Source organism: Pseudorca crassidens, chromosome 3 (assembly GCF_039906515.1).
Source record: "Pseudorca crassidens isolate mPseCra1 chromosome 3, mPseCra1.hap1, whole genome shotgun sequence".
In the NCBI taxonomy this organism is placed as follows: domain Eukaryota; kingdom Metazoa; phylum Chordata; class Mammalia; order Artiodactyla; family Delphinidae; genus Pseudorca; species Pseudorca crassidens.
In genome coordinates, this window is record NC_090298.1 from 60615942 (window position 1) to 60638503 (window position 22562).

The window sequence follows — 22562 nt, forward strand, 5'->3', positions numbered from 1 at the left end:
TATCAGACCCAGGGTGCAGAACACACCCCGACATCTGGGAGGAGAAGGGGCTGCGGGTAAACTTTCCCAGAAACGGCCCGTTGAGGGGACCCATTTCCCTTTGCGGTCTGAAAGACGCGCTCACTAGATATGCTCTCTAAACAAAATAATCTGCGGGCTCCTCCCTGCGGAGCCTCAGCCGCGCTGTCCCCCAGGGGCCCCTCAGCCAGAGGCTCGAGTGCCCTCCCCCTCTTGACTTGAATTTGGCCGAACTCCATTAAACTCGAGTCGCAGCGTGCAGAAAGTGTGAGTTACCTGGGCACTTCGCCTTCCCGGCATCCCGCTCGCAGGAGGCGCCCAAGTACTGCCCGGCGCGTGGGGAAAGCCCAGCCCGCCCGCCTTCCGAAAAAGGCCGCGCAGGTGTATGCGCAGCGCGGCTGAGAGCTCTGGATAGAGGGAGAAAGTTGCAGCCGTGCCCGAGTGCGAAAGTGGAGAACCTGTTCTTGGTACTGGATGATTGTATCCACTCGCAGTCATTGTGTCGAAGAAATAAGTGCCCGACGTATGAAATAGCTAAGTAGGGAAACAAAGAGAAGCGAGTAAGAAACGTCAAGAATTCTGTTCAAAGCTAAGAGCCCCTTCTCATCAGCAGGCAACCCTGTCTCTACAGTATAAACTTTTAAATTCACTATCCCCAAATTACAAAAACACAAGTCACTTTCAAACTTGTAGCTGAACGCCGAATTTTCAAACGCGGCGCATTGCTCGGCCTGAAGTCCGGCCCGAGGGTAGGGAGGGGCGCATCCCTGATCGGAGGTTCTCTGCCAATGTCTTTGCTCCCCGAGAACAAAGGTTCCCACCAGACTGAGTTACTGGTAGCTTCGCGTGTCCAAGGCGAAGGCCAAGGAAACAACGTCTCAGTTGCGGGGCAGCGTCTAGCAGCCGGGGCGCTGGGCGGCCGGCGCACCGGGAGAGAGGGCCGGCTAGGTCGCCGAGCCCCGTGGGTGGCCCAGAGACTGCAGAGGGACCGGCGGGCGGCGGCCGCGTCGAGGCGCACACTCGACGCCAGGGGACGCCCTTTCCGGCCCGGCGGCCGCGCACCCCGCCCCCGCCCGCGCCCACCGCCCCTTGTCCTGCCCAGCGCCGCCAGACACGCCGAGCAGCCTCCTCCTGCCCAGCGGCTAGCGCTGTGTCTGCCCGCCCCTGCCGCCCTCCAGACCCTGCGCGAGGAGGGCGTGGAGGGACAGAGCGTGCGGCCCGAGCCTCCCGGCGGCGGGGCCCGTCTCCCGGAGCAGCGCCGCACCGACCGCGCCGAACGCCCTGAGCCTCCGGACAATGGGACCGCGGTGGCTGCTGCTCGTCGCCGCGGGGCTCAGTCTATGCGGCCCCTTGCTGTCGGCCCGCGCCCGAGGCCCCAAAACAGGTGAGAGTTGACCCCGGCATTCCCTCCCTGTCCCCACCCCCGGCCTCGTAGCCCGGGCTTCTTCGGGAATGGGGCGGGCGGGAGGAGGAGGGACGCTGCTGCTCCGGGACTCAGTGGGTGCCCCTGACTGCGCCTTAGGGCTGAGATCGGAGTCTCCCCAACTCATATCCAGGTGGGGTGCCCGTCCCACCCCCGCTGCGGGCTCAGCTGATGCCCCTTTGCACTGGGTTTTGGAGGATGCAGCCGGCCCCGCGGCAGGGTTTTGGATATGGAGGGGGAGCGGGGTCGGATTTTCTTGGGGAAGCCTGCGGGACCTCGTTGCATTTGTTGTCACTGTGTGGCCTGTTTCTCCCAGGACCACCCCAAAAAGAAAGGGTTTCACGTTGCTCCGCCAATAAACGTTCCGGGTTTTTCAAGACGCGGTCGAGAACCGCTCCCGCTGAAGTTTTGTCTTGTTGGAATTGTTTTTCTTGCACAGTTTGCAGGCCAGGAAAGTGTTGTCTATAGAGAAAAGCTTAGTGCCTTGGCCCGCTTAGTAGAAAACCACAGGCCTTGTGTGCAGGAGGCGGACATGGTGCAGGATGTTGGGTGCTAACAGGATAGCCACGAGGCGGTGGCGGCGCTCGGGAGGCTTTGTTTGTTTGTTCTCTAGAACCCAGTCTTCCAAGCTTCCAATTGAGTTGAGGAAAGAGATCCCCTCCTCAGAATCCGGCTCCCTCAGACACTATGGGATGAAACCATTTCAGTTTCTGATGTGCCGGGAGCAGGAGGTTTCTCACCTAGAATACATTCATTACTAATAGTGTGTATTTTTAAGTATTTGACTGCGTGAGCAAATAAATGTATTTTCCAACCTCTCGCTCTTAAAGCAGGGCGGAGAAGTTGCTTTTAGCCTGTAAAAACCCTAGTTAAAAAGGGAGGGGGGCTTCCCTGGTGGCGCTAGTGGTTGAGAGTCCGCCTGCCGATGCAGGGGACATGGGTTCGTGCCCCGGTCCGGGAAGATCCCACATGCCGCGGAGCGGCTGGGCCCGTGAGCCATGGCCACTGAACCTGCGCGTCCAGAGCCTGTGCTCCGCAACGGGAGAGGCCACAACAGTGAGAGGCCCGCGTATCACATAAAACAAAACAAAAAAAAAAAAAAAAAAAAGAAGGGGGGAGGGGGGAAATGTTTTCATTTCTTTGTAGCAATAGTACTTTGTAAGCTTTCAGCCCCCTTTTTTTCACTTAGAAACAAATTCTAGCTGTTTTTCTCATTATCTGTGAAAGACTGTGTACGCTATTGTTTTCACACCAGAAAGAGTGTAGGCGTATGGAAATTAAGAGGTGACAAGAGACAGCATTTTCCCTGCTCTCCATGTTTGCTCAGGGTGAGTTTTGAGGTGATGCTTTTAGGAACACTAAGAGGCCCACATAGGAACCCAAAGATTTTTGGCCTGTGTTAGCTAGAGAAGTCAAGACTGCTGTTTCTGCCACACTTCTTACTTTTTCGTCAACCCGAGTGGGGTGTGCTAGGATGCACAGAGCTGGCATAGGCAGAAGGAGAACTGAATAACATTGGCTGATTTATCTACCCTGGATTCTGGGACCACTTTGGGTGGGAGAGAAGAAAAGAGGATGAGAGAAGAAAAGGAACTCATGTTAAGTGTCATATTCTGAGAAAAAAAAAAAAAGCCATATTCTGAGTCAAACCCTGGCCCCGGAGGCATTTTCAGTCACATTATCTCATTTCACCATCTCAAATGTTTATCCCCTTTTGCTGATTCTGAAATTAAGTCTCAGAGATGATGCACCCAAATTCCAAATGGAGGAGGGGGTCCTGGATGCAAGGAATAAGTGGGGCTTTGTCTTTGGAGTTTTAAATCACTAATAAAATCAACCAAAAATAGGTCTGCTTTTTATTATCACCGTGCACCCACAATTCTAAACAGTGTCTGTGTTAACCAGCTCTATGTGATGTGAGGAGCTGAGAGACCCCAGCTATAGGAAATGCCTCCAGGACTGGCCCTGCCCACCAGTGTGAGCTTTCTTGAAGCACCCTCGGGCTTCCCCCCCCCCCCCCCCCCCCCCCCCGCTCATTTCGGCATTTCCTGCGTTGTCACTTTGTGAGTATGTCGTCTCCCAGGCTGAGGTTAGAAGGTTATCCCTGTGGAGTCTAGAACAGATATTCACTCAGCAGATACTTGTTGAGAAATTCCTAAGTTCATTAACCAGTTTACATTCCTTTGTCCAGGCAATTTAAGTGAGATGCTTTCATCAAAGAGTGTCAGTGTCCTAGAGGTGATGTTCATAAATTCTGTAAAGATCTGGAGAGTGAAAGGTACCAGAACAGCTGATGGTGACTGTGGCAGAGGGGTTTGGATGGGAGATTCTGTGTACTACCTTCCTATCCACAGGGTCAAGCTCAATTCCCTAGCATAGAGGGAGGTGCCCCTTCCCTTGCAGGATGGGTCCCTAGCCTTGCCCAGCCTCCCTTATTACAGAGCCTCCCCTATTACATAGCCTGTTACATTACCTGTACTTCACCCGGCCCCCACCCTCTAGTTCAACCTCCAAGGTAGAACTTTCTCTGTCCCCTGGCCACTCCCTCTGGCCAAAATGCCCTTCCCACACCCCACGTGTTCACATTTAATTAAAAACAGCCACCTGATATCAAGAACCTACTACAGCCAACACCCTGCTTAGGTACATGACACACACTACCTTACTTATTCCTCTAGCCACCCTTTGAGTAGATGTCATCCCCATTCTACAGGTAAGGAAACTGAGGTTAAGTCACAAGTGCAATTAAGTGGAACTGGGATTTGATCACAGGCCTTTCTTTCCTAAGTGCAAGCTTTCTCTACCACCCAATGTAGAGGGGAAGCCATCCAGACACCCCACCCCCATCCCCACACCCCGGCCAACAGCAGAGAAGTAATCCTGCTGTGCTTCTCAGAACCCCTGGAAGGCAAAGTCTGTGCCCCGTTGGCTTGGCAGCCCATGCACAGAGGTGTTTAGTAAACATGAATGCATGGATTGTGGTATCCTGCCATTTACTTTCTGAAGCAGATGATAAGGCAGTCTATGAATAGATCCCTATCATGAATGTGCCAATTAATTGGCTGTTACTGAGAGGCTGTGGTCTTCAGCCCAACAAAAGGCACAAAACTGGACAGTGATGCTGCTTTAAGCCAACCAGAAACCTCTGAAAGTCAAATTTCTTATGAATCAGCAAGTACTTTTCTACACGGAATATAGCCAATATTTTATAATAATTGTAAATGGAAAGTAACCTTTAAAAATGGTATGAAAAAGTAAAAAGATTAAATTGTGACAAAAAGAATTAAAGAAAAATAATTGCATAAAGCAATATAAAATTGTACTATTGAGCATATGACCTAGAAATGTAATATATATTTGACAATAACCGTGCAAAGGAGGGGCATAGAACGAAGCTATGTTGGAGTTAGGAATTGACACTAGATGGTAATTTGAATCCACAGAAAGAAATGAAGAGAATCAAAATGGGAAATAAGATTAATATCAAAATAAACTCTATAAATATCAAAATCAATTAATTAATTAAAACTGAGGTGAAATCTACATAGCATAAAATTAACCTTTTTTTTTTTTTTTTTTTTTTTTGCGGTACGCGGGCCTCTCACCGCTGTGGCGTCTCCCGTTGCGGAGCACAGGCTCCGGACGCGCAGGCTCAGCGGCCATGGCTCACGGGCCCAGACGCTCCGCAGCATGTAGGATCTTCCCGGACCGGGGCACGAACCCGTGTCCCCTGCATCGGCAGGTGGACTCTCAACCACTGTGCCACCAGGGAAGCCCAAACTAACCATTTTTAAGCATACAATTTAGTGGTATTTAATACATTTACAATGTTGTACACCTACCACCTCTATCTAGTTCCAGAACATTTTCATCACCTCAAAAGGAAACCCGGTCCCCATCAAGTACTCAGCCCTCACCCTCCCTACCCCCAACCCCTGGCAGCTACCAATTTGCTTATTGTTTCTCTGGGTTTACCTCTTCTCCATATTTCATATGAATGGAATCATACAATGTTTGGCCTTTTGTATCTGCGGAACTATATCCCTTTTACTATGGGATACTCACAAAAACCCCAGAAGCATCATTAGGAACCACGGCCTTGGTTTATTTTTGACTGTGATGCTAGTATCAAGGGCTCACAGTTTCAACGTTGAGCATTTTCTGTTTGTTTCCCTTTTTTGTGGTTTCTTTCATTCTGCCTTTCACCCTCTCATGCTTATGCCTAAGACTGTCAGAGTATATAACTCTCTAGATTGAGCTTCCCCCAGACACTCTCTCCCACATTGACCTTGGGATAAGGCTTGGAAAAACCCACGCAGTTACACCTCCTTTTCCTCCATGCCAAGGCATCCAATGATGTTTTGCCACTTAAAAGGCCATTACGGGCCTTTATACATTTATTTGCTTTCAAAAGAACCTGCTGTTGGAAATAACAGGAATAATCTGAAATTTGCACTTCAAAACACATTTATTGAATTTTAGGAAAGGACATAATCTAATCTCATCTATTTATATTTCAAGTCTATGGTGGATTAGAAGTCAGGTATTATGGTATATTAAAGGAGTGTTTTCCAGTATTTTCTTTTTTGCTAACCAGCCGTAAGAACTGTAAGAAATATGCTTTACATGATGACACAGTTGCTGCCTATGTGTGCAATAACTATCCGTGGGCAATCATAGTGTATAGAAACAGAAGTTTTCCTAACCAGTACTCACCTTTACCACAGGCTGTGCATTCCAATATTTTCTACACTATTCTATCTTTTAAAAATCTTGTTAAAGTCCTGTAAATTGATTTCATAAGCACTGTCAATTCTCTGCCATCATTTAAAACCTAGTGCAGCAGGTGCAGTGCACTGTTCTGCAGTTACCACAACTGAAGTACTTTTTGGCTTTACAAGAAGAGTTCTACTTTCCAGGAAGTGCTGTTTATGATGGTTTCTATCATATCTAGAACATAATTTGTTTCAGTTCAGGTTTACAAACTTCAGTAGAACTTGGGCGGGGTTGGAGAGTGGAGACAGCTTGGTTCCGGGGGAATTGGTGATTATAAACATCCTTTACTGTGAATTAGTTTTCCTTTCAGCTCTTCTTGGAGAGTAGAGAGCAGTGTTCCCAGGACACTGGGCTCAGGGCCTGTAACTTTGGGTGGAGAACAGGCCTGGAGGAAGGGGGAGAGCCAGGGAATCAGAGTCCTTCCCAGAGAGGCCTGCTAGTGTTCTGACCCCACAAGTCAGGCCCTGGCCTTCAGGAGGGGACCCACACACTTCTTAGTGCCTGCAATGGCCTTGGGTGCACTGACATTTACATTTTCTGGTTGCCTTTACTTCCTGTAACCTCCGCTCTCCCAGCTTTCCCCCCCGGTTTGCTTTCCTATGCTCCCTGTGGAGTCCCTGCTGCAGAAGGTGGGATGGGAGGAGAGGCAACCTCATATACTGGCGATCTCTTCTTCACTCTGCAGCCAGTGTTTACCTTAGTCTACCTTTAATTCTGGCTTTTCCGTAAGAGGTTTTTGTTCACTTACTTGCTCTTACTCTGCTGCATTTGGGACAATATTTTAAAAATTTGTTTCTCCGTTTAGTCCTTGAACATCTCTTTACTACATCTGTCCTGTGAGGACTGGGTTGTTGGCATGTGGCTGGTGTGTCACCAAGGTCAGCAGGACTCCTGATTCCCAAGCAACACCTGTGCACATCATCAACTGAACTTATACATTCACATGGCCATGTCCTGCCTGCTATAGTTCAAAAGGGTGGGTAGATTCATTTGTTTGGTGAAATGCTTAGAGAAAAAAAAGTAGTACTCTTTTAGGAGTAGGTCCTGAATTCACAACTTTTTTAAAGAGACAGGGTAAGGTGGTGTGGTTCAAAGGGTATGAGCTTTAGAACCAGGCAGATCTGGATTCAGATCCCAGCTCCTTCACTTCCTAGCTGTGTGACATTGGATTAGTTACTTAGCCTCTCTGTGCCTCCATGTTGTCCATAAAAATGGGGGTTATAATACTTATCTTGTAAAACATTGTAAAAATGTTACAGTTACATGAAGTAAGTTAAGCGAAGTACCTGGCACATAGTAGGTGGTTGACAAATGTTAAGTGTTCTTCATATACCAACTCCTCCATATTCCAGAAAAACCTTGGAGGGGTTGGTATCAAATGAATTCTCTCAGTGTAAAACTGTGTTCACACAAACATTCAAGAACTTTTCCCCCCTCAAAACTAAGACAAACAAAAGCAAAAACTCTTGTCCTTAGTTTTTTTTGTTTGCTTGTTTGTTTGTTTTTTATCCCTCCAATTGTTCTACGGTCAATCTTTTTTTTTCTTTTTTTAATTTTTGAATTTTATTTATTTTTTTATACAGCAGGTTCTTATTAGTCATCAGTTTTATACACGTCAGTGTATACATGTCAATCCCAATCTCCCAATTCATCACACCACAATCCCCACCCCCCCGCTGCTTTACCCGCTTCCTGTCCATACGTTTGTTCTCTACATCTGTGTTTCTATTTCGGCCCTGCAAACTGGTTCACCTGTACCATTTTTCTAGGTTCCACATAAATGCATTAATATACGATATTTGTTTTTCTCTTTCTGACTTACTTCACTCTATATGACAGTCTCTAGATCCATCCATGTCTCAACAAATGACCCAATTTCGTTCCTTTTTATGATTGAGTAATATTCCATTGTATATATGAACCACATCTTCTTTATCCATTCATCTGTCAATAGACATTTAGGTTGCTTCCATGACCTGACTATCGTAAATAGTGCTGCAATGAACATTGGGGCACATGTGTCTTTTTGAATTGTGGTTTTCTCTGGGTATATGCCCAGTAGTGGGATTGCAGAATCATATGGTAATTCTATTTTTAGTTTTTTAAGGAACCTCCATACTGTTCTCCATAGTGGCTGTATCAATTTACATTCCCACCAACAGTGCAAGAGGGTTCCCTTTCCTCCACACCCTCTCCAGCATTTGTTGTTTGTAGATTTTCTGATGGTGCCCATCTAACTGGTGTGAGGTGATACCTCATTGTAGTTTTGATTTGCATTTCTCTAATAATTAGTGATGTTGAGCAGCTTATCATGTGCTTTTTGGCCATCTGGATGTCTTCTTTGGAGAAATGTCTACTTAGGTCTTCTGCCCATTTTTGGATTGGGTGGTTTGTTTTTTTAATATTGAGTTGCATGAGCTATTTATGTATTTTGGAGATTAATCCTTTGTTGATTCGTTTGCAAATATTTTCTCCCATTCTGAGGGTTATCTTTTCATCTCATTTATGGTTTCGTTTGCTGTGCAAAAGCTTTTAAGTTACATTAGGTCCCATTTATTTTTGTTTTTATTTCCATTACTCTAGGAGGTGGATCAAAAAAGATCTTGCTGTGATTTATGTCAAAGAGTGTTCTTCCTATGTTTTCCTCTAGGAGGTTTATAGTGTCATGTCTTACATTTAGGTCTCTGATCCTTTTTTCTTTTTTTGCGGCACGCAGGCCTCTCACTGTCGCGGCCTCTCCCGCTGCGAGCACAGGCTCCGGATGCGCAGGCCCAGCGGCCACGGCCCGCGGGCCCAGCAGCTCCGCGTCACGCGGGATCGTCCCGGACCAGGGAACAAACCCACGCCTCCTGCACCGGCAGGCGGACTCCCAACCACTGCACCACCAGGGAAGCCCTCTCTAATCCATTTTGAGTTTATTTTTGTGTATGCTGTTAGGGAGTGTTCTAATTTCATTCTTTTACATGTAGCTGTCCAGTTTTCCCAGCACCACTTATTGAAGAGACTGTCTTTTCTCCATTGTATATCCTTGCCTCCTTTGTCATAGATTAGTTGACCATAGGTGCGTGGGTTTACCTCTGGGATTTCTATCTTGCTCTATTCATCTATGTTTCTGTTTTTGTGCCAGTACCTTATTGTCTTGATTACTGTAGCTTTGTAGTAGAGTCTGAAGTCAGGGAGCCTGATTCCTCCAGCTCTGTTTTTTTCCCTCAAGGCTGTTTTGCCTATTCAGGGTCTTTTGTGTCTCCATACAAATTTTAAGATTTTTTGTTCTACTTCCGTAAAAAATGCCATTGGTAATTTGATAGGCATTGCATTGAATCTGTAGATTGCTTTGGGTAGTATAGTCATTTTCACATTATTGATTCTTCCAATCTAAGAACATGGTATATCTCTGCATCTGTTGGTATCATCCTTAATTTCTTTCATCAGTGTCTTATAGTTTTCTGCATACAGGTCTTTTGTCTCCTTAGGTAGGTTTATTCCTAGGTATTTTATTCCTTTTGTTGCAGTGACAAATGGGAGTGTTTCCTTAATTTCTCTTTCAGATTTTTCATCATTAGTGTATAGGAATGCAAGAGATTTCTGTGCATTAATTCTGTATCCTGCAACTTTACCACATTCATTGATTAGCTCTAGTAGTTTTCTGGTGGCATCTTTAGGATTCTCTATGTATAGTATCATGTTATCTGCAAACAGTGACAGTTTTACTTCTTCTTTTCCAATTTGTATTCCTTTTATTTCTTTTTCTTCTCTGATTGCCATGGCTAGGACTTCCAAAACTATGTTGAATAAGAGTGGTGAGAGTGGACATCCTTGTCTTGTTCCTGATCTTAGTGGAAATGCTTTCAGTTTTTCACCATTGAGACTGATGTTTGCTGTGGGTTTGTCATATATGGCCTTTATTATGTTGAGGTAGTTTCCCTCTATGTCCACTTTCTGGAGAGTTTTTATCATAAATGGGTGTTGAATTTTGTCAAAAGCTTTCTCTGCATCTATTGAGATGATCATATGATTTTTTTTCTTCAATTTAATATGATTTGTCACATTGATTGATTTGCATATATTGAAGAATCCTTGCATCCCCGGGGAAAATCCCACTTGATCATGGTATATGATCCTTTTAATGTGTTGTTGGATTCTGTTTGCTAGTATTTTGTTGAGGACTTTTGCATCTATATTCATCAATGATACTGGTCCGTAATTTTCTTCTTTTGTAGTACCTTTGTCTGGTTTTGGTATCAGGGTGATTGTGGCCTCAGAATGAGTTTGGGAGTGTGCCTTCCTCTGCAATTTTCTGGAAGAGTTTGAGAAGGATGGGTGTTAGCTCTGCTCTAAATGTTTGATAGAATTCACCTGTGTAGCCATCTGGTCCTGGACTTTTGTTTGTTGGAAGATTTTTAATCACAGTTTCAATTTCATTACTTGTGATTAGTCTGTTCATATTTTCTATTTCTTCCTGGTTCAGTCTTGGAAGGTTATACGTTTCTAAGAATTTGTCCATTTCTTCCAGGTTGTCCATTTTATTGGCATAGAGTTGCTTGTAGTAGTCTCTTAGGATGCTTTGTATTTCTTCAGTGTCTGTTGTTAGTAACTTCTCCTTTTTCATTTCTAATTTTATTGATTTGAGTCCTCTCCCTCTTTTTCTTGATGAGTCTGGCTAATGGTTTATCAATTTTGTTTATCTTCTCAAAAAAACAGCATTTAGTTTTATTGATCTTTGCTGTTGTTTTCTTTGTTTCTATTTCATTTATTTCTGCTCTGATCTTTATGATTTCTTTCCTTCTGCTAACTTTGGGTTTTGTTTGTTCTTCTTTCTCTAGTTCCTTTAGGTGTAAGGTTAGATGGTTTGAGATTTTTCTTGTTTCTTGAGGTACGCTTGTATAGCTATAAACTTCCCCCTTAGAACTGCTTTTGCTGCATCCCATAGGTTTTGGATTGTCGTGCTTTCATTGTCATTTGTCTCTAGGTATTTTTTTATTTCTTCAGTGATCTCTTGGTTATTTAGTAACGTATTGCTTAGCCTCCATGTGCTTGTGTTTTTAACTTTTTTTTTCCCTGTAATTCATTTCTAATCTCATAGCATTGTGGTCAGAAAAGATGCTTGATATGATTTCAATTTTCTTAAATTTACTGAGGCTTGATTTGTGACCCAAGATGTGATCTATCCTGTAGAATGTTCCATGCACACTTGAGAAGAAAGTGTAATCTGCTGTTTTTGGATGGAATGTCCTATAAATATCAATTAAATCTATCTGGTCTGTTGTGTGATTTCAAGCTTCTGTTTCCTTATTTATTTTCATTTTGGATGATCTGTCCATTGGTGTAAGTAAGGAGTTAAAGTCCCCCACTATTATTGTGTTACTGTCGATTTCCCCTTTTATAGCTGTTAGCAGTTGCCTTATGTATTGAGGTGCTCCTATGTTGGGTGCGTATATATTTATAATTGTTATATCTTCTTCCTGGATTGATCCCTTGATCATTATGTAGTGTCCTTCCTTGTCTCTTGTAACATTCTTTATTTTAAAGTCTGTTTTATCAGATATGAGTATTGCTACTCCAGCTTTCTTTTGATTTCCATTTGCATGGAATATCTTTTTCCATCCCCTCACTTTCAGTCTGTATGTGTCCCTAGGTCTGTAGTGGGTCTCTTGTAGACAGCATATAGATGAGTCTTGTTTTCATATTCATTCAGCAAGCCTGTGTCTTTTGGTTGGAGCATTTAATCCACTGACGTTTAAGGTAATTATCGATATGTATGTTTCTATGACCATTTTCTTAATTGTTTTGGGTTTGTTTTTGTAGGTCCTTTCCTTCTCTTGTGTTTCCCAGTTAGAGAAGTTCCTTTAGCATTTGTTGAAGAGCTGGTTTGGTGGTGCTGAATTCTCTTAGCTTTTGCTTGTCTGTAAAGTTTTTGATTTGTCCATAGAATCTGAATGAGATCCTTGCCAGGTAGAGTAATCTTTGTTGTAGGTTCTTCACTTTCATCACTTTAAGTATATCATGCCACTCTCTTCTGGCTTGTAGAGTTTCTGCTGAGGAATCAGCTGTTAACCTTATGGGAGCTCCCTTGTATGTTATTTGTCGTTTTTCCCTTGCTGCTTTCAATAATTTTTCTTTGTCTTTAATTTTTGCCAATTTGATTACTATGTGTCTTGGCGTGTTTCTCCTAGGGTTTATCCTGTATGGACCTCGCTGCGCTTCTTGGACTTGGGTGGCTGTTTCCTTTCCCACGTTAGGGAAGTTTTCGACTATAATCTCTTCAAATATTTTCTCAGGTCCTTTCTCTCTCTCTTCTCCTTCTGGGACCCCTATAATGCTGTTGTTGCATTTAATGTTGTCCCAGAGGTCTCTTAGGCTGTCTTCATTTCTTTTCATTCTTTTTTCTTTATTCTCTTCCGCAGCGGTCAATTCCACCATTCTGTCTTCCAGGTCATTTATCCGTTCTTGTGCCTCCATTATTCTGCTATTGATTCCTTCTAGTGTATTTTTCCTTTCAGTTATTGTATTGTTCATCTCTGTTTGTTTGTTCTTTAATTCTTCTAGGTCTTTGTTTAACATTTCTTGCATCTTCTCGATCTTTGCCTCCATTCTTTTTCCGAGGTACTGGATCATCTTCACTATCATTATTCTGAATTCTTTTTCTGGAAGGTTGCCTATCTCCACTTCACTGAGTTGTTTTTCTGGGGTTTTATCTTGTTCCTTCATCTGGTACATAGCCCTCTGCCTTTTCATCTTGTCTATCTTTCTGTGAATGTGGTTTTTGTTCCACAGGCTGCAGAATTGTAGTTCTTCTTGCTTCTGCTGTCTCCCCTCTGGTGGATCTGTTGTCCTTAGTTTTTAGTGGCAAGTAAATGTGCATAAAATATTTGCTTTTCTTTTTCTTCTTTTTTTTTTTTTTTACTTTTCATTATGGAAATTTTCAAACATACCAAAAGTGGACAGTGCAATTACCCCCTATATGTTGTTTTATCTGTATCCTCACTTTCATCCTCCCCAAATGGACAATTTTAAAGCAAATCCCAGACATTGTATCATTTCATCCATAAATGCCTCAGTATATATCCTTAGAAATAAGAACTCTTTTCTTCACGTAACCACAATACCATTATAACACCTAAAAAAAAGGACAATTTCTTAATATCATGTACTATTCAGTCGGTGTTCACATTTTACTGATTGTCTCATAAATGCTTTTTACAGTTGATTTATTTGAATCAGGATCAAACACGGCCCACTGTTGCATTAGGTAGATGTGTCTCTTAAATCTTTTAGTCTGTAGGGGTTTTCCCTCTCCTCCTGTTTCAAGGCTGTTTGTCAGAGAAACAGGGTCATTCGTCTTCTAGACTTTTCTACATACTGGATCTGGCCAGCTGCATCTTGTAGGGGTGTTCAACATGCCCTTCTGTCCTCTGTGTTTTCTGTAATGTGGTCCATCTGGAGGCTTAACCTGATCCAAGTTTGTTTTTCTGCAAGACTACCTGAGCAGTGGCGCTGTGTACACACCTGTTTCATCACCTCAAGATTGTCTCTCTTTTTGAGATTTTAAGGTTACTGTTTGGACTCAGGTGTTGTCAGCTGATCCACTTGTTAGAAAGTTCCCTATCACCTATCCTTTCACCTAACGTTTTTAGCAACAACTGATGACCATTGTACTAAATCTGATTTCACTAAGAGCTGTAAGATGGGTTTCTAAATCTGTTACTGTTTCTGTGTTTATGAGCTGGAATTATTTTATAAAATAGAAATTTCCTTCATTGACTATTTGGTTTCCCTGAAATATTTTGCTTATAGAAAAGGCAAGATAACTGCTTGAACCTTGCTTTTATTTACCAATTTTCAGACTGGGTCCCCTCATTTCCTCCAACAGTGACAAAAAAGGTTTTATTTTCCTTTGAGCATCATTATGAACTCATAGATCTTAACAAATATGACATGTTTCCAGTGTTTCCATTCATTTCCATCATTATTCTCTTAATGATTTTTGGCCAATGGGGAGCTCTCTTTGGATCGACTTCAGAGTCTTTCTGACCTGACCCGAATATTCTTTGAAGACGTTCAAGACTCCTCTTGTGTCTTTCCTCCCCCCAGATCCGGAACCAGCCATTTCTTTAAGGAGCACTTCTTTTCATGGTGTGCGTTTGCATTTGAGACAGTGGAGTATTCCTGTAATGTTGCTGCTTTCTGCTTGGAGTTAGTATGTTTCCATCATTTTTCCATCATCCTCTTTATTTCTCTTTAACCTGTAGTGTTAAGTCACTCGTGGAGAAATGCAGGGGGTACATCTCTCGTGCTCTGTGTGTGAATGTAGGCGAGGTCCTGGGACTTCTGCTTTCTTAATTCCCAGAAAGCATGAGCCCTATAGGCCCGTGCTCTGAGTGGGAACCAAGGCTGGCATGTTGTGGGAGGATGAAATGGTATAAATAACTTCCAGGATCACATGGGACCTTGAGAGAGCATCTGGTCACCACTCTGCTTCCAAGGCCAGATCTCGTCAAAGTCAGAAAAAGCACTGTGCCTGACTAACTAATTTTTAAAAATCTTCAGAGTTAGAGTCCACATTTAAGCTCGTTAGCAATATGCTATGGTCAACAACAAAATTACTCTAGAGCCATTTTAGAGAAAACTAAATTAAGTGAAACTTAGCAACAAGTATGAGAACCAATTTTAGGACCTGACTTAGTTTTTTTTTTTTTTTTAAACCATAACTTAAGAATAAAAACACAGATGTGCTACAAGAGCTTTTTGTACGCTGACAGGCACTTTCTCCTTGACCTATGAGTTGGGCTAGGACTAAAGGAAAAGCAAGATACCCAAACTCAAATTTCAACCTAAGGGGCTTGAGCTAGTTGGATTTATCTAGTCACCTGGAATTGGTTTTGTTCTTTCTTTGATGTTGGTATATAGTTAAACAAACAAAATTTGCTGACATTCTGTAATCCCATAAAAGCCAAAATATCAAACCTATGTTGGCAAGAAAAGGTGATACCTTAGGTAATGATATTTAATCAAGGGATTATGCATTCTTCCTGGGCTCCAGCCTATAAAATGTCATGTTCCAGTGGGTATAATGTTTCTGTCATAAGCACCATACTGCCCAAGACGGCCTAGCCAGGGAAGAAATTTTTGAAAACAAATACTCTTTCCCAAAGTATTAAATACAGAGTAAACCCTAATGAGAGTTTAATTTTCAGACCAAGTGATGGCGTCTAAGAGCTTAGTTGTGAGTGTTCAGTAGTTTTCAAGAGGTGTCACTCCTCTAGGTCATGTCCTGATGCTCACGTGTGTGTGCACACATGCGTGCCTGCACTTTTCTCCCTTCCATGCGTGACAAGAGTCCTCATTCTGGCCAGGTCTCCAAAGCTACAGCAGAGGGTCGTGTTGTTTTAAGGTTCCTGTGGGTCAGCGTTTTTGAGGACACATATCTTTGTGGCCTTAAAATGCCAGAACTCATTCATTCTTTTCTTCCGCTTCCCACACATCCTTGACCTCGAGGGTAGCCTCACTTCCCACAGGGGCCGTTGTACCAGGGTCAGGCCCCCATGTGACTGGATCAAGATGCAGAGAGTGAATTAGATGCCTCGAAAGGGGAAGGAAGCGATACTTCGGGAAAAGGTTGATAAACCAAACAGGGCTAAATGTTTAGGAAGGGAAGAGGGACAGATTCCATTTTAATTTAAAATGATTGAGAGTGAGCAAAAAGCAAACCACATTGAAGTGATAGGGGAAGAATAATAATTTCTTACACTGATTAATTTTTGAAGTTTACAAAGTGAACATATATCCTATTTAACATGTGATGCTCCTGGCTGCCAGATTTGTAGGCCAGACAGGTATTAGGATCCCATTTTAATGATTCTGAGACTGAGTTCAGAGCAGTTAAGTGATTCCTGGTAGAGCCAGTATTAGAATGCAAATCCATGATTAAAAGCCAGCTTAAGGTCCATACCTACCACATGTGGGGCAGGGTACTGGAGACTCAGAGTTAAATAGGAACAGTTTCCTACCCTTGGGGAACAGTCTAGCTGTATATGTGTACTCAGAGGCTCATCACTGCAGATTGGTTTTTTATTAATTTTTACTGGAGTATAGTTGCTTTACAATGTTGTGTTAGTTTCTGCTGTACAGCAAAGTGAATCAGCTATACGTATACATATATTCCCACTGTTTTGGATTTCCTTCCCATTTAGGTCACCACAGAGCATTGAGTAGAGTTCCCTGTGCTATACAGTAGGTTCTCATTAGTTATCTATTTTATACATAGTAGTGTATATATGTCGATCCCAATCTCCCAATTCATCCCATCCCCGCCTTCCCTCCTTGGTATTCATACATCTGTTCTTTACGTCTGTGAAAATGATACAGATCACTGCAGATTTTTTGTTCTTCCTCTGTGAGAGATCTGCCAGATCACCCCTTTACCCTCAGGGGACCCACTCATGCTCTTGCTGAGGTCATCTGACCTCAAGTTTTCACTGCCAGGCCCTGTTCTACTGTGTATCGGTTGGTGCTACTCTAGGTTTGCTTTTCATTTTGGAAATGGATGCCAGTTTATTGTATTTTATTTTCTAGCTCTAGAATTTCCGTTGGTTGGTTTCGTTGCTATTTTCTATTTTTTCATTCATTTCAATGAAATCTTTTTCTTCCCTTCATTGAGCATAGTTGCAACATACCCTTTAAAATCCTTATCTGCTAATTCTAACATCCAGGTCATCTTGGGATTGGTTTCCATTGATTGTCCTTTTCTCTTGCGACTGGGTCACACTTTCCTGATTCTCTTTATATCGAATGATTTTCAATTGTCTGATGGACATTATCCTACTGTAAAGACTCAAGATTTTGTTTTATTTCTCCAAAGAATGTTGGTGTTTTTGCTTTAGCAGGCAGTTAATTTGGTTGAACTCAAACTGCAAACGTTTCCTCTTGAGCAAGAAGTTCAAATAACACTTCCGTTCTTTTAACACATTATTGACCCGGGGATTTTTGCAGAAACTAACACCTGTGGCCAAAATACATCTCCAGTCAAAAATGTGTTAACTCTAGCAGTTAACTCTGCTTCTCATCTTCCTTGAGTGTGCAGGTTCTAGAGTCAACCCAAGCCTGGGGCAGAATTTGCACTGGAATTTGGTGCTCTCTCTATCCCTCTCTGAATTTTTCTTTTCTGAGATTCTCTCCTCACTTTCCAGTGATTGTAGTTGCCCTGAACTCTGTCCTCTAGTTCTTCAGGCAGTAGAGACTGTGGGTTTTCTATCTGAGTTTCAACCATCTTTTGTGGCACTGACTTTGGCCTTCTCTCAAGCTAAAAGCCACTGAAAACAAGAAACCCATCGGTTGCCATCCTTTCTTTGAAGATCCATCCCTCCCCTCCCTGACATGACCCTGTGAACCTAAATAACTTCAGGTCATTGATTTGGGGGAGGAAAGGGATCCAGAGTTTTTTGTAATTTTTGTCTAGGGTCTTGTAGGACCCTACAGAAGCAGAACTATCTCTTTTATTGCATTATGCCTCTCTGTGTAAGTTTTTGTTTGCAGGAAGGTTCCACTACTGAAAAATAAAACTGAAAGCTTAAAAATCCACTGTACTTACCCAATTTCCGGCCAGTTTTCATTCCTCTAACATCACTTCTGAGTGACGTGTGTGTCCAGCCTTTGTGGCCAATGCCTCCAGGGATAGAAACCTCATCCTTTTCCCCCTGTGGTTTCTCTCCCCACTCCTCAGCTTGCCAAGGCCCAGCAAAGGCTCTCTCTGTCTGAGTCTCCTCAGTGACAGAATGTTAGCAAAGCTCCTGGGAAGGAAAAGCTGGTTGAGTTCCAGTTGTTAAGTGCTGCATTTCTTTGATGAACATCTCACACGGATGTTTTTGGTGGAGGAGGGTAATAAAAGAAGGACGTTTGCAACTGACTTCTGGGTGATACTCAAAAGAGCCTGGTTGGCCTGGCATCTGCCTGCGTGCATGTGGCATTTTGGAACTGAGCTGAGGAAGGCCACTGGCCTAGGACCTCTGCTCCACTGGCCCGCTAAGGAAGGAGACAGGAAGATGACGGTGTGGTAGGTACCTTGTGATTACATTAGACGATAACCTGAGACTGTGGCTTGGACCCAAATATGACGAGAGATTTGCGACATTCTACTGTGTAAACCAACTGAAGCTAGTAAAGGACAGCTACTGTCACATGGATAACGGTCATGGAAATGGGTGCCCTCGGTCCTACTCAAGTTCACCTGTAGCTCCGTAACCTTTAAGATGTTCCCTCAACTTTCTATGTGGATTTTTCCACAAGGAAGAACGGATTTCAAAGGGTGGCCACAAGCTAAATGGAGAAAATGTATACATGCAGACATACGGACGAAAGAGAAGTCACATAGCCTGGGAGTGATTTGTTTATATAGACAGTGGCTCGTATAGAAAAGAAGTTACGGCTCTTTTCTTTCACATCACGTCCTCAGCCTTTCCTGATGTCTGCAGATCTCTGAAAGTGTATCGTTCACCTCATATCTCTGAGGAGCAGAGTTTGAAAAGGGTTTGCTGTGTCAGAACAAAATGTGGTACACTACTTCGAGTTAGCTAATTCCCTGATAAAGTCTGTGGTCCCCTTGGGTATCACCTGCTCCTTACCACCCACTCTCCCAGGAAGAAAACAAAAAGCAAAAGTAAAGTGTACCCTCTCCTTGTCTCTTTTGCCTTTGTAATTCGTTTTAAAATTTTTACTTTTCAGAGTCAGAAGCAACAAATGATACTCTGAGTCCCCGGACATTTTTTCTCAGGAATCCCAATGATGTATTTGAACCAATCCCACTGAAGGAGGATGAGGACCAAAATGAAAGTGAATTCACAGAAGACAGATTAAGCTCCGGCAACAGAAGCAGTCCTCCTCAAAAATTACCCCGCGAGTTCATCTCAAAAGATGCCTCAGGATATCTGACCAGCACCTGGTTGACGCTCTTTATCCCCTCCGTCTACACCGGCGTGTTCCTCGTCAGCCTTCCTCTGAACATCATGGCCATCGTCGTGTTCACCTTGAAGATGAAGATCAAGAAGCCCGCCGTGGTGTACATGCTGCACCTGGCCATGGCAGACGTGCTCTTTGTGTCTGTGCTCCCCTTTAAGATCAGCTACTACTTTTCCGGAAGTGACTGGAGATTCGGGTCTGCCATGTGCCGCTTCATCACCGCTGCGTTCTACTGTAACATGTATGCCTCTATCATGCTCATGACGGTCATCAGCATTGACCGGTTCCTGGCTGTGGTATACCCCATGCAGTCGCTCTCCTGGCGTACTCTGGGGAGGGCTTCCTTTACCTGTCTGGCCATCTGGGCCATGGCCATCGCGGGGGTGGTACCTCTGCTCCTCAAGGAGCAGACCACCCAGGTCCCGGGGCTCAACATAACCACCTGTCACGATGTGCTCAACCAAACACTGCTCGAAGGCTACTACTCATATTACTTCTCGGCCTTCTCTGCCATCTTCTTTTTTGTGCCGTTGATCATTTCCACAGTCTGTTATGTGTCTATCATCCGATCTCTTAGCTCTTCCACGGTTGCCAACCAGAGCAAGAAGTCCCGGGCTTTGTTCTTGTCAGCTGCTGTTTTCTGCATCTTCGTCCTTTGCTTTGGACCCACAAACATCCTGCTGATTCTACATTACGCATTCCTTTCCCATAATTCCATGACAGAGGCTGCCTACTTTGCCTACCTCCTGTGTGTCTGTGTCAGCAGCATAAGCTGTTGCGTTGACCCCTTGATTTACTACTATGCTTCCTCTGAGTGCCAGAGGTACCTCTACAGTATCTTATGCTGCAAAGAAAGTTCAGATCCCAGCAGTTATAACAGCAGCGGTCAGTTGATGGCAAGTAAAATGGACACCTGCTCTAGTAACCTGAATAGCAGCGTGTACAAAAAGCTGTTAACTTAGGAAAAGGGACCGACAGTGAGTTAAAAAGAAAATGTTAAAAAAGCAAATAACCTAAGGATTCTACTTAGTCCCTGACAAAAAGTATTTTTGTCATCTAAAACATCTAAAACAACAAATGTATGATGTACATGCCTCCTTATGAGAGCCATTAAGCATATATATTTGTTAGTTACAGGAAAAAAAAAAGAACAGGAATAGAAAACAATGTTATTACAAGAGAGTGTTACAACAAGAACTGAAATGTCACTTTTTTCGTAAATTTACGTGATGTATTTTAGATATATGTGTGTGTGTATGTGTATTTATACACATATACTTGTATCATTTGCAGTGCAGTATAGAATAGGCACTTTGAAACCCTCTCTTTTTTTCACCAGAGATTATGGAAGTAAACTCTGATTCTCTGATTTCATATGCAAAGTTTAGGCTGGAGTTTAGCCCTGAACATCTGAAGAAGTCCATCGATAGTGAGGGATTCTACAGTTTGGACTTATACAACTTTTGCCAATAAGTGTTTTGAAATTGTCCAACAGCAATGTTTAAGTTATTGAGGGATGAGACTTAGTACTATCTGTGTGTAGAGAAAGTTCTGCTGTTTTTCATGTTAAACGTATCAAAGTTTGAATTCTAAAAATTATTAAAACAGATAATATGGGTAGCATTTTTGCTGTTTTACACGCCGTGTGTGTAAACTAAGAATGAGCAGAGGTCCCACCAGTGACCTGAGGCTGGCTTTCAAAGCACCGTGCCCCCAGATGAAGGACTCCAAGCAGTAGATACAAGACAGGGCCAGTTCAGAGAGATCAGGACCACCGTGTTTGCTATCTCCTGCTGGGATTCCCTCAAGGATTGGCCGTGCGCTTATCATGTTTATTAGAAGTTGGTGAAGTAGGATGTGCTATCCCAAGAGATAATGGATATAAAAGACTGCCCATTTTAAGAATGGAGAAAGAAGACACGTTCACTTCTAGCAGTTATGCTGCAAGGACCATTCCCAGGTGGAAACACCTATATAGCAAACATGGACACCCATCGTGTGCTCTAAGCACTCTAATGGGTGCTGGGCAAATAGAGTTGAGTCAGACTGAAACCTGCTCTCAAGAATGACAAAGTGGGCCGATACACAGAGTGGGACGTGGGAAAGAAACACATCATTAGGTAAAGAAGTGCTTTTAGCCAGATGTCACCAAGCAAGTTCCACATAATCCTGGCAGGTAAAGAACTTTGAACATTTGGGTTACTTCTTCCTGTGGCTATAACTTGAGATAAACATAATATAGTACAGGAAGCGTGTTTTTAAAAATAACTCCTTCAGTAACAGAATATGAAATGTTTTATTACAATGTTATTCAAGCAAGATAAAAATTATAAATTCTGTACATAATATGATCGCCAATCTGACTATGTATCAACATGAAAACAAAGTTTTACATAAAAGAGATTGAAAAAAATAAACCAAAATGACAACTAAGGATAAAAAAAGATTAAGTCCTTCAGTCTGTCTTAATTGGGCCCTATTTACAAATGTTTTGTTCAATAAATTACTCAAGTCAGATTTTTAAAACATTCATTATGTTAGTCGGATTAGAAATGGCAGAAGAAAATGGAATTGACTTTGAAATCCAGGAAAATTATTCTCTATTTTCCATTCACTTTTCTTAAGAGTTAATGAGATGATTTTATAAGCTATGATGAGTAGCAAGTACAGAATATCCTCATGTATTTGAGAAAATAATTTGAAAATTAGGTTGAATTATATCTTTTTTTCCTTATGAAAAAATGTTGGCATTTTAAACAAAAAGAGTAGAAACTTGTAAGGCAAGTACTTACCTATTTAAAAGAGCAAATTGTTTCCAAATGCCATAGAACGATTTCCATAAAAGTATGTCTTGTAAGTAGAAGCTAACATTGTTTTTATTAATTTAGTTACGATACTCATTTTATCCAACTTAGTGGAGATATACTGTCATTGTTCATTCATTCTGTTTATATTAAAATACCTCTGACTTAATAAGACTCATTACTGTATTATCAGTATGTACTTATAAAATATTACATCACTGTTTTTATGTTCTTTTTTTAAAAAAATGTATGTAACCTCTATTAATAAACCTGAAAGTTTGCTTGGTATCTGTTTGGAATAAGATTTTATTGTATCTTTAGAGCCTGTCAGGAAGGCCAGTCTAAGGATTTAGCTGAACAGCGGTTAATGAAGAGGTGATTTGCAGAGGCATGGCCAGGGTTAAGGGAACCAACAAGAGCTGGTGAAGCACCCCAGGGCCTAGCAATTAGGGAAAGCTGTTACCACCCCAGGCCTAAAACGAGTGGAGGAGGGAATACACAGACTCTGCTCCCCCCACCCTCTGATCTCTTGCTGATGCCTCCCCATTGCTCCTGATTTTAACTTACCCCCAGAGGTCAAGGGCACCTGG

General features: G+C 42.8%; 1 protein-coding gene across 1 annotated transcript; it reads left to right on the plus strand.

Moving 5' to 3' along the window:
* Positions 1-1096: 1096 nt before the first annotated feature.
* Positions 1097-22258, plus strand: F2R (coagulation factor II thrombin receptor). Its single transcript, XM_067731043.1, has 2 exons — positions 1097-1402; positions 18935-22258. Exons 1-2 carry the CDS (start codon positions 1315-1317, stop codon positions 20128-20130), a joined length of 1284 nt encoding a protein of 427 aa, XP_067587144.1. The 5' UTR covers positions 1097-1314; the 3' UTR covers positions 20131-22258.
* Positions 22259-22562: the final 304 nt, after the last annotated feature.

Coding starts and splice junctions, on each gene's coding strand:
- F2R (XM_067731043.1), top strand. CDS start 1,315: ATGGGACCGCGGTGGCTGCTGCTCGTCGCCGCGGGGCTCAGTCTATGC. Junction 1,403..18,934: donor CGCCCGAGGCCCCAAAACAG/GTGAGAGTTGAC, acceptor TTTACTTTTCAG/AGTCAGAAGCAACAAATGAT.